The sequence below is a fragment of the Narcine bancroftii genome, chromosome 1 (assembly GCF_036971445.1).
Source record: "Narcine bancroftii isolate sNarBan1 chromosome 1, sNarBan1.hap1, whole genome shotgun sequence".
Classification (NCBI taxonomy): Eukaryota; Metazoa; Chordata; class Chondrichthyes; order Torpediniformes; family Narcinidae; genus Narcine; species Narcine bancroftii.
The window spans coordinates 215,472,426-215,491,081 of NC_091469.1; the positions used below are offsets into that span (position 1 = coordinate 215,472,426).

The following is an 18,656-nucleotide window of genomic DNA, read 5'->3' on the forward strand; positions in this document are numbered from 1 at the left end:
CGCTATTTGCCTTGGCGAGTCTGTTGTCTATCTCGTTGTTGATCCTTGCATCCGATGAAATGGTGCAGCTGAGATAGGTAAACTGGTTGACCGTTTTGAGTTTTGTGTGCCCGATGGAGATGTGGGGGGGGCGGGTAGTCATGGTGGGGAGCTGGCTGATGGAGGACCTCAGTTTTCTTCAGGCTGACTTCCAGGCCAAACATTTTGGCAGTTTCCGCAAAACAGGACGTCAAGCGCTGAAGAGCTGGCTCTGAATGGGCAACTAAAGCGGCATCGTCTGCAAAGAGTAATTCACGGACAAGTTGCTCTTGTGTCTTGGTGTGAGCTTGCAGGTGCCTCAGATTGAAGAGACTGCCATCCGTGCGGTACCGGATGTAAACAGCGTCTTCATTGTTGGGGTCTTTCATGGCTTGGTTCAGCATCATGCTGAAGAAGATTGAAAAGAGGGTTGGTGCGAGAACACAGCCTTGCTTCACGCCATTGTTAATGGAGAAGGGTTCAGAGAGCTCGTTGCTGTATCTGACCCGACCTTGTTGGTTAGGAAAGGGCAAATACTAGAGCGCCTCGGATGCCCCCCAAAGTTCCTCAACATGGTTATCCACCAAGTTTACTAAAACTGTTTTAAATAACAATGAAGGACTGAATATCTCAGAACATAGGCCCTTCAGTGCACTGTCTGCGCTGAACACGATGATGTCCAAATTAAACTAAAGCTCTCCTGCTGCACATGACACATATTGCTTAATTTCTTGCATATTCATGTGTCTATCTAGAAGTCTCTTAAATGCCATCATTGTATCTGCTTCCATCATGATCCCTGACAGCCTGTTACAGGCACTTACTACTCCCAGTGTGAAAAGCTTTCCCCACACATCTCCTTCAAACATTACAACTACCCCCCACACTTTAAACACGTCATCTAATGTTTGACATTTTTACCTGAGGAGAAAGATTCTCATTGTCTAGTCTATCTATGCCTCTTATCATTTTACAAATTTCTACTAGGCCTCTCCTAAACTTCTGACACTCCAGCGTAAAAGTCCAATGTTGTCCTCCCTCTTCCTACTCTCTAACCTAGGCAGTATCCTCATCTGTACCCTTTCCAAAGTCTCCACATCCTTCCTGTAATGGGGTGTCCAGAAATGCACACAATATTCCAAGTGTGGCCTAACCAAAATTTTATAGAATTGCACCACAACTTCCTTACTCTTGCACTAAATTCCTCAGCCAATGAAGTCTGCCTTTTTTTAAAATCCTCTCCAAGAAGCTATAGACCCGGACCGCCAAATCCCTCTTCACATCAACATTTTTTTCATACCATTAACTGTATACTTTCCCCTTACATTCGACTTCCCAAAGTGCAACACCTAACATTTGTTTGGAATAAACTCAATCTGGCGTTTCTCTGCCTATGTCTGTAATAAGTCTACTGTATTTTTTGATTGCCCTCTACATTGGCCACAACCCCTCCAATCTTTGTCTTATCTGTCCTGTGGGCAAATAGAGTAAATGTCAACAGTTCTAATTAATATGTTATCTTTGGGGAATTAAATGTTGTTATATTTTATCATCTTGAATATCTTAAAAAGATACATTTTGCATTATGCCTTTCACAGCCTCAGTTAATCTAAAAGTATTTTAGAGCTGATGAAGGTGTTCTTATAATGAAGAACATAGCAGCCAACATGTGTACAACCATCTTCAGACAATCTTTCACCAAGCCCTGCAAATGGTAGTGGACACAGCCCAGGACATCACATAAAAGTACTCACCATCGAGAACATCTACATGGAACATTACTGGCAGAGAGCAGCAGCAATCATCAAGTATGCACACCATCCAGCAGATGGCTCTATTCTCAGTTAGGGTTTATCAATTAGATTGTAACATGAGTTTAACCTGCCAATTTGGCAGGTTATCTACCCATGTACAGGCCAATTGATGGGTAAAATTTTAAAAAAAACTGTATAGGTTAGCAAACTACCTTGGAGGTGGATTGCCGACCCACACAGATGTACTGTGTAGCTGCTGCTGTTCAATTTATAATCGATAGATGGCTGTCCGGGTGGAAGATGATGTCAGTGCATGCATGTATGTGTGACATGTTGGCAGGAGGTTTGAGTGTGGAGAGAGAGGACCTCCGGTTAGGTCGCTGTGATAATCAGCATGTGTCCATAAAGTAATATAGATCAGTTTTAGCATCTTCCTGTGGGGATACTGTTGACTTCTCACAAGGGTGTGACTGGTCAATTTAGAGACCAGTGTGTAAGGGGCTGCAGGGACCCATTACAGAGGTAGGAAACACAGGCTCCGAGCAACCCTGCTTGCATCAGGAAAGAGGTATAGGTTCCACAAGACTTACACCACCATGTTCAGGAAGAGCTACTACCCTTCCACCATCAGGCTCCTCAACAATAAACTCATTCAGGGACTTATTTAAGGACTCTCACTTCTGCACTTTAATAATTTTTTAAAATATTTCTGTATTGAAGTTCATTTACATTTCTTTATTTGCTTACATGGGTTCATTGAGTTTTATTTTGCACTCCCAATAAGTGGTAATTCTGCTTTGCCCACAGTAAAAAAGAATCTCAGGGTTGCATGTAATGTCATGTATTTAATCTATCAATAAATCTGAATCTGAAACATTGTTGATCATTAAAGACAACTCCTCATCTCTTTTTTGAACTTTGGTATTGTTGTATCTCTCCAAGAATACAGAGGTGACTTTTATATTCATCCAACAAATGGCCCCTCCAAGTGTACAGTATTTCATTCATACTACATTGAAGAATTAGCCTATATTTTTGCACTGAAATCCAGAAGGGAGATTTGAACCTACAACTCTGACCCAAGGCCAAGAATTAGACAACACAGCCACAGATGGCACTGTTGTAGAATCTTGAATATCAACGATTTATGTATTTGTAAGATCAAATCCTACCTCAACAATATCCGAATTTGTTCGACTCTCGTGCGGCTCATTGTATTCTGTATATTTCAGCAGTACTTTGTCCATGTCTGTGCTGGCATACTGGAACAGTTTATTTGTGCTGTTGAAGATGATCAGAGCAATCTCACAGTCGCATAGAACACTTAGCTCATAAGCCTTCTTCATTAACCCAAACTTTCTCTTTGTAAACGTCACCTGCAGAAAACATGAAAGCATATTAAACTTGAGCATATATATATATGCTGAACTTGTCACCATTTAAAAAAAGATGCTTTACTTGCCACATTAAATAGGCCATTTTCAGAAAGCTACTATACACTACCACAATCCCATTCTATAAATAGTTAATCCAATAGTGAGCACATGATTGAAAGCAATGCTCTTTTGAAGTTTTGTAATTTTGTATTTACACCAAGCATAAAAAGATTCAAAATAATTAGTTCTAAAATTTTTGTTAGTAGTAAACTAAGTGAGAAAGAGCTGGTTACTTGTTGAATCAACATCCATTTAAATGTGTTTGGTCACTTTTATATTTTGTTCATTTTTAAGGCAATGAGCTGCTCTATTTAATGTTTACCTCTTATTGATCCTGAGGAAATAATAGTATTAAAGGTGCAGGTTATAGGAATAGACATTTATTGAGCAATTTGCAACTTTGAATAAGATCTATAATCTCCTACATTATAGTTATTTTCATTTATTTTTAACAGGGTAATATGAACATTCTCTTTTAAAGAGTTTGTCACAATGTTCATCTTTGCCTAAAAGACAGTTCTTTTTGAAATGGGTAATAAACATTGGCCTCTTAAAACTTTGCATAAAGTATACGAGGGAATAATAAAATGGAAAACAAGACCTTCTTATGTAGCAGTCAAATGGTTTATAACACAGCCTGAATATAATGCATGATGGACAGTGGTCACACAGATAGTCTGAGCAAACTGACCTTTGCACAATCGCACGTTTAATATTATGCCTCAACTTTTGTCCTTAAAAATGGATCAGTTCATAAGGAACATAGATATAATTTCCATTAAAATGATTTTCACTTTCTCATTTAAATAATTTGCTTTGTTGCCCACATAGAATTCTTTTGTCAATTCAAATTACAGGAAAAATGCATCAGAACTTTAAATGCTGATTTTCTTATAAAATTAAAATTCAGCAAAAAAACATGCTTACAGTTCAGTCTCCCACTAAATGACAAAAAATAACTTCACCCTGCTTTTTTTCTGTTAGAGCAAGCTTATCAGCATAATAAAGCTGTCAATTGACACTTTAATTGGTGCACAATGATGTGAGGTGATGAGAAGATGGGTGCACACTGAAAAGCCTGTGATAACTGCCTTTGAATTTAAGGCATGTGGTGTGATAATGAGTTAAAATAAACTCTCAGATCACTTTATTAATACTGTAAGACTAGGTAAGTAATGAACTGAAATAAGTGATCATATTCTAGACTACCTAAGGAAGGAAGGGAGATTAATTATAAAGGATGAAAAACTGGTGCGATTTCACCCACTCAAAAACAGACTCCAATATTTTTAAAAAAACATACAAAAGCAAGTGAGAGAAGTAAAGGCTATTTGGCCCATTAAGTTAACACAGAAGTTAGTCTTTTGTAGACTGTAATTTTATATTTGTGGAGAAACTTTTATACAAATATTTTCTAATCTTACAATTGAATAAACCTAGCTTGCAGGACATTCCAACATCCTCTCTTACTTTTATTTATTCATTCATAGGAAATGGACACCTTGGCAAAGACTGGTCGCTGTCCCCGATTCCCCTTAAATTGCACATCTTGCTAAGCCTTTCAGAGGGCAGAGCAGAATCACAACTCCGCTTCTCAACTCTTATTTTATTCTTAAGCTCTTGTTCAAGTGTTGTGTGGGATAACTCCAGAGAATATTCGAGGTAAACTGCAATGAGGATCATTGTTGCCCTCATTTACTGATTCACATTTACCTTCAGGATTCCTACGTGGCACTAAATGCATGAATTTGAAGAGGACCATTATCAAGCAGTCTTAGGCTTACACTTTCTGGCAGAGTTAATCAGTTCCTGTTATAGATTGTGCAATTCCATTTCTATGTCCCAAGATCTGTGGTCTGTAAAATATTTAGATGATGATTTTTGCCTGATCTCTTTTCTTAACCATCTCTTGTGAACCAGATGACAGTCTTCAGTTTTGTGGCTTCTGAGGTGGATAATGAGGATAACGTGGGACCAACAGACTCTTCTGTTGGGTCAGGAAGTGCCTGATCAGGGGCGTAAATGGGTAAAATTGTGAGGTGGTGCATTTACTCTATTCTTTGCATAGTTTGTATATTTTCAAATTCAATGTTCTTTCTACTTCAAGTAGCCAAGGAGTCAATGGGTATCCTGATTCTTTTTCAAGGAGACTTGAAGAATATCACTCAACTTTTCCTCTATCCACCTGGAAATCTCCTCCTGCAACAGAACTCACAACTGAATATCAATCTTGCCAGTCTGTTGTTAGGCATAAGAATGTGCCAAGGGAACCAAATGATTATGTTGGTGCCTCAGAGTTAGGTTCATTGGCCTGCAAGAAGACATTGACGTTAGTTTGCTAACCTGCAACTCAGCAATTTGCAGGGTTTTAAGCAGGCAACATGATGATATTCTTCCAGTGCCTTGAAGTGTCTGCTATATGTAGTCCACATCTCAGAGATATGTAGAAGGGTGGGAAATGTTGTTGTTTGGTGGACCTGATCCAAAAACGTCTACCTCTCTAGACAGTTAAAATTTATGTTCCTGTGCTGAAAGTAATTCCAACTTTTATCTTTGACTTTTACTGTGAAGTGGCTCCTCAAAAAATGAAGTGTGGCCTATATTAACATTGTGACATGATAGTTAATTGTCAGAGGCCAATAAAGTTTCCTGGTGAGATGTCAGATACGATGAGTTAGGTAGGCCTGGCATATCAGTCTGGTGAATGATACAAGTAAACATCACTATGGTTTACAGGTCTGCATTGTGACTTGCTACCCCTCAAAATTCTGCTTTTTGCCTACAGGATTGTACCTCTCTCTTTGGGGGGAACTGTGTGGCATAGTGTTCTCTTAACCTGGCAAAATAATTTTCAGCCTCCAGAAGTAGATGGGTCCAAGATGCATCTTTACCTAATCTTCTTATCTCACAAGAGTAGTCTCTCTAAATCTCTACAAAGTGAGGTGATTTAGCCCAAATTGTCCCATTCTTCCTCTTCCTTTTTTTTTCGGCCTCCTGCTATTTAAAAAAAAAATCATTCATATCAACTTCACATTGATTCCTTTCACTGTTAACCTACTCCAAAGGATATTTCCAGGAGCCAGATAGGTGACTACTTTGGTTTTGGGATGTGGACGGAAACCAGATCACCCAGAGGAAACTCATGTGGACGCTGAAGGAACATGCCAAACTTTGTTCAACAGTTTCTTTAGTGTTTAAAGTGTACACATTTTCAAGTAAATAAAGGGATCATGATCCCACAGACTTTGGCAGGCTAGCTTCTGGAAGGGCTGAACGAGTGCATCTCAACATTCATGCCAAAATGGAGTTACTGTGGAATTTCAGACTGCCTGATTTTGTATTGCCGGATAAATTCCCCATGCAGTGGGTCAGTGAGTATGGTTCGACTTTACCCTCAATAGGTTATTGGTTACCTATATGTGCCTGTTTTATCCTTCATGTCATTTATATTTTACACTATATCAGGAGAAGATGGCAATCTTGTACAAGTTCTAGGGAAATATTTGCTGATTATGCACAATAAAGATTCATACCATGTACATTACTCTTTTAATGTGAAATAAAAATATAAACTTATAAGCACCGATGGTCGCTGCACACTAATAATACAACCCAAGAATAAAAGCAGAAACTGCTGATCTGGCAGCATTTCTAGAAAGAGAAATTGAGTCAAAGTATTTCAAGTCAAAGAGCCATCAGATGAGGTCCAAAAATTTCTCCTCTCACAGGGCGGCAACGGTTGGCTAAGTGGTTAGCGCAACACCTTTACAGTGCCAGCAATCGGGACTTGGGTTTGAATCCTGTGCTGTCTACGGGAGTTTGTTTGTTTTCCCTGTGTCTCGAGGGTTTCCTCCCACTGTTTGAAACGTACTGGGGTGTAGATTAATTGGGTGTAAATTGGGTAGCACGGATTCGAGGGCTGAAATGGCCTGTTGCTTAACCTGCTGAGTTGTTCTGTATTTTCTGTTTTATTTCTGGCTTCCAGCATTCGCAGTTTTTAAAAAAAATTAATTTGCTACTCAAGTGGTTGGAAACACATGATGTGGGGAATACATTAAAACTTAAAAACATGAATAGGAATAGACCACCTCGCCCATCAAGTCTTCTCTGCCATTCAATAAGGTCATAGGTGATCTGACTGTGGACTCAGCTCCACTTACCTATCGATTTCCCACAACGCCGAATTCCCCTTTTTATTTAATAATCTGTGAGTTAAATATATTTCACCAAGAAGAGAATTTCACAGATGTACTACTCTCTAGGAGAAGCAGTTTCTCCTCATCCATCTTGAGTGGCACGGTAAGTGTAACGGTTAACGTAACGCTGTAACAGCGCCAGCAGTCGGGACCGGGGTTTGAATCCCACACTGTCTGTAAGGAATTTGTACATTCTCCCCATGTCTGTGTGGGTTTTCCCCAGGGGCTCTGGTTTCCTCCCATTCTTTTTTCAAGTCGGGGACCAGAATATTACACAGTACTCCAGGTGTAACCTCATCAGTACCTTGCATAGTTGCAGAAGGACCTCACTGATCTTAAATTCAATCCCTTTTGCAATGAAGGGCAGATCCCCTGTGCTGGCAAACTAGATGGTTCATTTACAAACATTCCTAGGTCTCTCTGTACAACAACATGCTGTATTTTTCATCATTTAAACAATATTCTGATTTATTTTTTTCCTTCAAAAGTGAATGAACGCACATTTATTAATGTACTCCATCTACGAGACTCCTGCCCTTCTCACTTAACCAATCTATATCTCCCCGCAGACTCAATGTATACTCTATACATTTTGCTCTTCCAGTCAATGTTAGACCATCAGCAAACTTAGGTATTTTACAATTGGTCTCCTCTTCCAATCATTTATGCATATTGTGAAAAGTTATGGGCCTAGCAACAATCCCCAAGAATGAATAAGAAACACAAGTTTTTGTAACGTACAGTTTGGAAAATAGGTTTCGATTTTTAAATTAAATTTCTTGGAAGTTTTCTAGAAAAAAATGTACAGTTAGTAATGATGTGAAGTGAAGAATCCTTTCATTTTTTTCTAATTATTCATGCAGATAATTTTGATGTAGTTCATAAAACCAATTGTAAATGTCCATCTTCAGATGGTAAATGGACTGCCTTCTTAAACTGTGTTCGCTGGAATTGAACTAGATCAACCAGTGGAGAATATTTGACAACCATTTTCAAGTTTAACTTGGAGAAATCATTGGATTAGCTTCAGAAAGGGGCATAGACAAGAGACTTAACTGAGGTGAGTAAAATTACAACAGCATAAAAAGAGTAAAGAGCAGTGGTGTCAAATCACAACATCTCAAGATAAAGGAACAGAAGCGGGTCACTAGGCACATTGAGTGTGTTCTGTGACTCTACACTAAGCTGAACCATGCTCACACCTAGTTCCAATTTCCAGCCTTTTCCCCAATATCCTTTGATACCCTTACTAATAAGATTCTTATCCCTTTCCTGTTCAAATACTCCAAGTTTTCTGGCCTCCACTGCTTCGTGCGGCAGTGAGTTCCATAGATCCATGATCCTCTGACTAAAGAAATTCTTCCTCCTCTCTGTTTTAATTGGATTACTTCTAATTTTAAGACCATGACCCCTTGTCCTTGATTCACCCATCATGGAGAACATCTTATCTGCATTCACTCTGTCAAAACCTTTCAATATTCAAAATGTCTCTATGAGGTCCCCCCTCATTCTCCTACACTCCAACGAATACAACCCAAGAGCTCCCCCATTCTCCAGCTCCTGCATTCCAGGAGTCATCCTAGTAAATCTCCTCTGCACCTTCGCCAGCAACATTACATCCTTTCAAAGATAGGGGGCCCAAAACTGTACACAGTACTCCAAATGAGGCCTCATTAACACCTCTCTACTCTTATACACTATTCCTCTTGAAATGAATGCTAGCATAGCATTCGCCTTTTTCACTCCCAATCCCACCTGGGCATTAACTTTTAGATTACTTTGCACAAGGATGCCCAGGTCTCCTGGCACCTCCGAGGATTGAATTTTCTCCCCATCCAGATAGTTTTCTGCCTGTTTATTTCCACTACCAAAAATGTAGAACCAAACATTTCTCAACATTGTACTTCATCTCCCATGTTTTTTCCCAGCCTCCCAAACTGTCTATATCCCTCTGCAATTCCTCTGTGATCAGTTTCTTCAACACTTCCTGCTCCGCCACCTATCTTAGAGTAATCCGCAAATTTTGCCACAAAACCATTCATTCCACAATCCAAATCGTTAATATAAATTGTAAACAGCAGCGGCCCCAAGACTGACCCCTGTGGAACACCACTTGTTACAGACAGCCATCCTGAACGGGATCCCTTAATTTTAACCTTTGCTTTCTGCCTATCAGCCAATATTCTATCCAGACTAATAGCATCCCTGTAATTCTATGGGCCATCATCTTATTTAGAAGCCTAATATGCAGCGCCTTAACAAAAGCCTTTTGAAAATCCAAATATATAACATTCATTGTCTCCCCTTTGTTTAACCTACCTGAGATTTCTTCAGGCATGATCTACCCTTTAAAACACCATGCTGACTAGGACCAATCCTATCATGCATGTTCAAGTATTTCATAACTTCATCCTTAAGGATTGACTCTAATATCTTCCCCACCACCGACGTCAGACTTATAGGTCAATAATTTCCTTTTTTCTGTTTCCCATCTTTCTTGTACAGAGGAACCACATTTGCAACCTTCCAATCCCCTGGAATCATGCCTGAGACTATCGATTTCTGGAGGATTGTCACCAATGGATCTACAATCTCCAAAGCCACCTCTTTCAAAACCCGTGGATGTTCCTCGTCCAGTCCAAGAAATTTATCTATCTTTAATCCATTCAATTTACCTAGCACAATTTCTCTAGGAAACTTAACTGTATCCAACTCTTCTCCATGAATCCTCTGTCTGTCAAGGATATTACTAATGTCTTTCACAGTGAATACAGTCATAAAATATCGATTTAATTCTTCTACCATATTTTTGTAACCCATTATAATTTTCCCAGCATCGTTTTTGTCAGTCCTTTTATTCTCTATATATTTTTTAAAAACTCTATATTTTTTTATACTGTTTGCCAATTTCCTTTCATAACTCATCTTTCCTTTCCTTATGAGGCTATTTATTTATTTATGTAGGTTTCTAAAGGAATCCCAGTCCTCTGATTTCCCACTAGTTTTATCTTCCTTGTATGCTCTCCCCTTTCTTTTTATCTTGGCCTTCACTTCTTTTGTTAGTCACATTGGTACCATCTTTCCTTCGACTAATTTTCTTTTCCTTCGAATATATCTATCCTGCATGCCTTTTATTATTTGCAAAAATATCTTCCAATCCTGCTCTATTCCTCTGACTAGTTTGCTTTTCCAGTCAACTTGGGCCAGTCTTTTCTCATTCCACCACAATTTCCTTTATTCCACTGAAAAATTGATGCATCCAACAAGATTTTTTCCTTTTCAAATTTGAAATTGAATTCAACCATGTTATGGTCACTGCTTCCTCGAGGTTCTAAGACCTTTAACTCCCTAATGACCTCAGGTTCATTGCACATGACTCAACTGAGAACTGGGCTTCTCAAGAAGCTGTTCAAAAAAAATCCATCTCTTAGGTTTTCTACAAACTCACTCTCCTGTGATCTAGTAAATTCCTGTCTTTCCCAATCCCCTGCCATGTTAAAATCTCCCACAATTATTTTGATATTATATTTGCAACATGCCCTTTGTATTTCTGTCTGTACCTCCACTTGCCAGCTGGTGTTTGGGGGCCTGTATATAACTGCTAATATAATCTTTTTACTCTTGGCATTTCTTAATTCAACCCATACTGATTCTACCACTTTAGACTGGATGTCCCTTCTCTGATTTAAAGTCAATGATAGAAGATTAGAAGGGAGGTCACCAAATATTTTTTTCATCCAGAGGGTGCTCAATATCTTGAATTTACTTCTTGAAAGGCTGGTATAGACAGAAGCCCTCGCTCTACTGGAAGATTGCCTGGACATATTCCTTAAGAGTCAGGGGCAGCAGGACAATGGATGCCAGCTGTAAAGTGGTTGGAGAATTGGTTATTTCTTGACCTGCATTGATGTTATTGGGTGAATGTCCTCCTATTTTGTCATAAATTATCTTCTATATTTTTGATAAAGTTATATTTTTGACTTCCAGAGTGTGGAATTGCTTTTGTTTTCTGGGATGTGGTCTCATTCACTGTGGAATTCGCATCCTCTGGACTGCCTTAGTAGCCCCAGTGACTATGTGGCAAATCCAATTAAATTTCCAGTCAATGGTTATCACTCTTCTCTTTGGCTTGGCTTCGCGGACGAAGATTTATGGAGGGGGTAAAAAGTCCACGTCAGCTGCAGACTCGTTTGTGGCTGACAAGTCCGATGCGGGACAGGCAGACACGATTGCAGCGGTTGCAGGGGAAAATTGGTTGGTTGGGGTTGGGTGTTGGGTTTTTCCTCCTTTGCCTTTTGTCAGTGAGGTAGGCTCTGCGGTCTTCTTCAAAGGAGGCTGCTGCCCGCCAAACTGTGAGGCGCCAAGATGCACGGTTTGAGGCGTTATCAGCCCACTGGCGGTGGTCAATCACTAAGCTGCTGATAAAGAACTGAGCTGTCATGGGCAGGGGAGCTGGGATATGTGAGGTGCAAATGTTACTTGCCAAACATTGAAATCTGGCAACTCCATGTTGAAGAAACATCAGCTAAGGAATGGAGGTCCATTGTGGGGTAAATGACATCAGATATTATGATTTTTATATGGTTGAAATGAACATTCATGTTAAATAGAATGGAAAATCTAGCTCAATTCAGTCAGAGACTATTTACCAGAATGTCTCTGAGGCAAGGAATTTTAGGTATGACACTAAGTTGGAGAAAATGACATTGTTCATGTTAGTGTAAAAGAGGCTGCTGACGGGAAAGATGGATAACATAACAGTTTTTGGTAAGACAGATAAAGAACTCCTGTTCTCATTAATTGATGATGCAAAAGCAATGTGACAGAGTTTAAAGGGATTGAATAAGGGACATAGGATTAGTGAGAATTACATGTATATAGAGGTGGTGGAAGTAAAGATCATTACTGATTTCAAGATGAAATTAGATTCCAGAGGGAAATCAATTTGCATTGCTACAGGGCTGATTGGGTTGCACTTGAGAGCCCACATGGACTAGAGTTAAACATGACATCCATGCAACCAAATACTGATTACACATTTCCTTATTAAATGGCCACATATGACCCAGACGGACTTGTTACTTTTGCCAATATAAGCTAATTCTTACATGGTCACATTTCCTCTCACTGAATCCAGGCTTCACACATTTGAAAAAAAAAATATTAAACATTGAGATTAGATGTTTTGTGTAAATAATCTTTGAATGTCTACTTTTAGATTGTTGCTACTTTAAAACAACCCATAAGGTGTTGCATGAGACTGCTATTAGTTATGTCTTAAAATAATTTATTTTAAATGCTTAACAATGAAAATGTAATTACATTTCCCTCTTTGATCTCCTCTTAAGACTAAATCAAAAGATCATTTTCATTTATTTTTTAATGCTATTGATGTACTATAATGAAGCTGTCTTAGAAAATTAGCTTGGCAATATGCTCCAACTATACAAAATCAGGGTCTGACCTCAGCCATGCAGATCTGGTCATCAAAGCACAGGAAGGTTATGATAGCATTGGAGAGGGTGCAGTGGAAATTCACCAGGATGTAACAGTTCAGTTATGAGAGGGACTGGAGAAGATAGGTCTACTCCCTGCAGAGCAGAGCTTATGAGTGGACATGACTGAAGTATTCAAAATTGTGAGGGGTAAACAACAGAAAACTTTTCGCTATTTCAAAGGTAGACATAAGATGCAATTAGATTTTAAACTGAATGGCATGACTCTTTTTTGAATATCTTATTTTTGATTTTTTTTCAAAAATTATACATAGTAACATTTTAAATATATATTAAACTTCTTCTCACAAACACGACAAACAAAAACAGTCCCTCTCTCCCTTCCCCCCCACCCCCTCCCCCCATACATACAAATCCATTCACCATCAGAGCTTACATATATTTTAAGTATATAGAGTACAGATTGGGAAACTATGTTTTTTGTATATATAATAGTTACTTTTATCCCCTTTTTGTTCCTTTTTGTTACTGAATCTGGGCCCCTATGTGGTCCAGTTAGGGCTTCCAGACTTTTACAAAAGTGTCATATTTATATTTTTTTAGGTTATATGTGATTTTTTTTAACTATGGATATATAGTTGTTCATTTCTTCAGTCCATCGTGCTATAAGTAGAGGGGAGTCAGACCTCCAAGTGATCGCGATACATTTTTCCTCTATGCTAGTGCTATTTTTATAAATTAGATTTGGTATTTAGATGAGTTGTTGTTTATTTCCATGAAATCACCTAATAGATATGGCTCTGGGTCACCCATGAAGGCCACTCCTGTCATTCTGGTTAATTTTTCTGCGATCTCTTGCCAAAATGGCCTCACTTTCGTGCACAACCACGTGGCATGTAGAAAAGTTCCTGCCTCAGTCCTGCACCTGAAATACATCTCTGAAACTTTAGCTTTTGATCTGTGTAACTTTTGTGGGGTGAGATAAAATTGGTGTAAAAATATTATACCGTATCAGTCCACATTTTTGCATCTATAATTGATGTCATGCTGTCCTTACACCAATCTGATCAGCTTCTTTCTGAAATCACCACATCCAAGACTGACTCTCATCTTTCACTTGACCTCTGCAACCCTGGTTTTGCACTTTTGCTCCAGAGAGCAGAGTATATTTTCTGTCATAAATTTGGGTGTATTCCCCATCCAAACTGTTCGTTCCGTTTCACTAATTTCAGGTGGGGTCAACGATGGTCCTCATCTTTCTCTTAAGAACGATACTGGAGCTGGAGAAAACAGAAGGTGGTCCCACTGGCCACTCCGCATTTGTGTTTGAATTGTTCAAAGGACATAAGAGTTCCTTCTGTGTAATAGTCCTTAATGTATCTTATACCTTTGTCATACCACAAATTTAAAATTCTATTGTCCATGTACATAGGCAATATTTTTTACACAGTGGGGCTTTTATTGATATCCATAATTTTTTTACCTGCACATTCATTAATTTCTTGCCACATTCTATGACTTGATACATTTTTAGCAGAGGAACAACTGAAAATGTTGCAGTTGAGCTCAGTAGACACTGTCACAGCAATGCAAGATTCAGCTTTAACACACTTCCCAGGCATCAGTATTCACTCCAAGAATGCAAATTTGGAAACGACCAGTAAGGCATGTTGCCAGCATTAATTGCCTTCAACAAAAAAAAATGTAGTCTAATTTAAGCTACAGCAATTCAAGACAGGGGTCACTGGTGAATCTGAATTTTTTTAATGTGCTGTTTGAAAGAGTCTTATCATCGACAAATGTTCTACTGAAATGTCTTATTTCTACTGTAAAGACTAAATTTTTTTTAGAAAGCAAGGATGACTCCACAAATACTCATTAAACTCGTCAGAGCATTGCACTCAATCTTTTTGGTTCATTTGCTGACTCAATACTACATTCCATCCCCCTATTTTGAGCTATTTGACTATTCCAAGAAACAAATTTGAGGGAGTTAGAAAACATTTCGGATATGAAATAATTTGCAGATCCGGGAAGCTTTATTGGGACTAGAGAGCCAAAGAAGATACATCCAAATTGGTGATGAATGGAGCAACATAATTTGGAATTCCAAAACGGTCTCTCAAAGCTTTCTCTCCCGTGATGAGCAGGGAGAGTAAGTTGTGAGGGTTAACAATAGGGTCTGCATTAGAGAAAAGCATTTGAAGAATTAAATTGAAAAAGTGAAATTAAGGTATCATTATATTAACTTTATGAACTTCCTATCTAATCAAATTTGAACATTTGCATGGAATCTATCACAATTCAAATTTTTACTTACATTATATTTAGCCTGCAATATTGAAAAGAAAAAAAATGATGCAAGAGTTTCAGGATTTCTTAAAACCAGAAGTTTAAGCCAAACCAAGTGTAATGTGTTTTCAGTAAATTCTAATGAAATAGTTCCAAATCATTAATTATTGAATCTTCAACACTAAAATTACACATATATCAACAAATTCATTTAACTTGCATTTCTGTTAAAAAGTAAATTTAAACAGGAACTCGGATAACACTTATCAATGCGCCACAATTCCACAACAAATTTGTTGCCATAAAATCACATATAAAAATAGCTCTTCAGACAACTGGCCTTTTTGATTGATCACATTAAAGTTTTGATGTCACCCAGAGCACTGGGAGAGAAATTTCGAAGAGTTTACCCACTGAGATATAAAGGTTGAAAGAAAAAAATACAGAAACCAAATCAATGCAGACTATTCTCTCAGTCTTTCTGACAATGTTTGTTCCACACTGACATTGATAATAGATTGGAAGCAGACTGCCTGCCTACCCTTTTAGTTGAGGAATAACTGTGTGGCACAAAGATGAACACAGCACAAAAGAGAAACACAAAACCAGCTCTTTTTTTTTCTGTCTGTATACCCAAGAATGCAGAGAAGTGAATTCATCGGTCGTCTTATAATTCATTTCCTTTTTCGCAGCGTCTGGAAACTGAGTGTTCCCTGAAAAATCATCTTTCCAACTGAAAATACATACCATTGTGAAAACATGCAGCAAACTTCAACAACAGTCACAGTTCGTGAGCATCCAAGCTCAAGCCATTGTACATTCTGCATTTCATTAGCTGTTTCAACAAATTGTCTGAACACGGCTTTTTGGAAGAGTAAGCAACATTAGGCACCAGAGAAATGGGCATCAAAACACAGGAAGATAAGAGGATAACAATAGAAGACAGTTGTAAGCTGGTTCTTAAAACATGGTGGTTTTTCAAAGAATGCACACCAAGCTCAACTTCAGTATGTGAAGTACCATGACTTCCCATGCACAACATTAAAAAAAAGATCATGATTAGTTAATTCTCAAGTGGTAATGTCAGCAGATTTCTTTGAGTATGTGTCCTGCTTTCTTACTCAAATGAAGTTATTACAGGTTTTCACTTGTGGCAGAATTACAGTGAAACTGGTAGTCACCAGAATACACCACAAAGTGTCATTTACTATGTTTACCCAAGAAGTATTCCAGACCACCTAGCACGAACTAAACATAGAATTTACTTGTTTCTTTCTTTAAAATATAGCATTGATAGGTGTACATTGTGAATCATTGAGGAAAGGCATGTTTACTGAGGCAACAAAAGACAAGTTGTACCTTGGCTAAAGGTCAAAGAAGACCTCAGTCCCTCCTCAGCAAATGCTCAGGAAGCACATTTGTCTGCATTTCCTGTGATAACAGGAAAAGTATAACTTCTTCCCCATACAATGGCTTCAGTTCTGCTTCATCTCTTGCACTCCCTTAGGGCTTCCCACAAGGAGCGGCAGCATTAGGAGCAAATGGTTTACACTATTTTCTGGTAGAAGCCACACATTTATGCTGTTGAATATTGTGTTTTGCTGGAAAAACTCAAACTTCCACACAAAGGAAATCATGAAACTGGACAAAATCTACTTTGGAAAGAAAAATAGGGTTTGTACCCAGAATAACATGGTAAAAGGTACAGTTACTGATAAGACCAGGTTCAATTAAATGCAATTTAATCTGCAGTAACTGGAGAAGGACACCAGCTTTTTAGGCACACTCCCCATGGACAAAGCACAGCAGCAACACACATTATAGCTATCCTGGAGGACAGGCAAAATGCTACAGATTAAGCAAAAAAAGTAATAATTCTCATCAGTGAAATAAATGGCAGGAGGGAGATCCCATGGCTATGAGACCAGTTTACCTAAACATTGCGAGTGGAAATCATAACACTGAAGTAAAGGTTTGGTTTACAGAGGGGGATGGCTTTACACCAAAAGTGAAATCAATGGCTGCCTGTACATATGGAAAACTTTACTGGTTAATCCTCAAATTATTTTCACGCATTTCTGCATGACCTCACGGGTGTTACAAAGAGCAACACATCATGAAACATTGCAAAGATCTGCTGCAAAAATTTGGGGAAGACTCGACTGCAAAAATAGATCAGAGTCAAGGTAACCTTGAACTACATGGATGAACACTCCATATCTTCCAACAGCTCTTAAAATATCTGCGAAATCTGAGCCTGCAAAGATATTGTTCAATAGTGTTCGGGTAAGGTGTGGCATCTTTGAAGACTCTAGATATGGATTCTGCAATCAATGCATCTTTACAGCTAATTCCCCCCACATTACAGCAGTTTAAGTAACAAAATTTGCCACTATGGAATTCACACATCACTAGCAAAATATATAGGATACAAACTAAAAACTTGTTCTTAGGAAAGTTATGTGGTGGGGGGAGGGGCGGGGGAAAGAGAGGAGGTTGTAAATAAATAATGGTTTTCGACCCTCATTTCTTGACATTTATGAAGCTTTACATTATGAAAAATTGTAAAACATCAATGCTCAAGTTTGAGGTGACCAATCATTGTTATATCAATGCTTCTAAAATTTGCCAATGGTGTCATAACCAAGGCATTTTTCAAATGTGTATGAAAACAGTCAACTTTGAGACAAAGCATTCTCTGTTAGTTGGAGCACACTTGAGAAGATAGTTGAGCAGCCAGCATTAGCTCTAAAACTGCTCACTCAAACCTGTTGTCAGCAGAGTAGCCCCTGTAAACAGTCATAAATGCAACAAAATGGCACAATGCACTCTGAATTGTACTGTGAAAGTTGCATTGTGAAAGCTTCAATTTCTGTTGGTGGGGGAGAAATTGTGCAGTGCGTGACTACTGATTCAATAGGTAAGTGTTCTATGCCAAAAAACATCAGACATGCAAGTGCTTGGTCCGGTTTCCTGATGGGCTTGATTTCACCTGGAAATGATCCCAGTGAGATCTAACCCAGATTAAATTGCATTTATGTCCAATTTGCCAATGCAAGGCAAGAGCTTATTGATCCAGTTTCTAGGCTTGAATATTTTATGAAATATTTTAAAGAACAAGGGGTTAGAAATTCATCTGTGGTCTATTTTCCGGTGTGTTTGAGTGACCTTATAGCTAAATCTTGGTAGCACAACCAGCAATAACCTTGACCCAGTGAAGCACCCTCCATTTAATGCTTGCTGTGGAAATAAAGCTCATTCCACAAAGTAAAAAAAAAATTACCACAAACTCCAGGTCAGTACCAGAGTCACCTTCACTCTCACTGTTCTGGCTTACTTTGTTGACTATAGCCACGTATAGCACTTTGCTGGTCACTGGTACAATGTCTGGATCTGGAAACCTGGAAAAAGATCAGAACCCTCCCATTTTCCCCAAATGTGGTTTTTACTTTCATCTCTGAAAAGCACATTCAGTGCATTGTAGGGTTTCCAAAAGTGGAGCCA

The 18,656-nt window shown here is 38.6% G+C and overlaps 1 protein-coding gene and 1 long non-coding RNA gene across 11 annotated transcripts in view; one reads left to right on the forward strand and one right to left on the reverse strand.

The window, feature by feature from the left end:
• The window catches only part of mef2cb (myocyte enhancer factor 2cb), a 270,409-nt gene that overhangs the window by 104,168 nt on the left and 147,585 nt on the right, over positions 1 to 18,656 (reverse strand). For all 10 annotated transcript variants that reach the window (XM_069890549.1, XM_069890557.1, XM_069890591.1 and 7 more), the window contains one exon: positions 2,945 to 3,148. In XM_069890549.1, coding sequence (XP_069746650.1) covers positions 2,945 to 3,148 — 204 coding nt within the window. The remainder of the gene's footprint in view (positions 1 to 2,944; positions 3,149 to 18,656) is intronic.
• LOC138739163 (uncharacterized) lies at positions 5,936 to 16,177 on the forward strand. Its single transcript, XR_011342058.1, has 3 exons — positions 5,936 to 6,575; positions 8,316 to 8,464; positions 15,845 to 16,177. It is a non-coding gene; the product is annotated as an uncharacterized lncRNA (long non-coding RNA).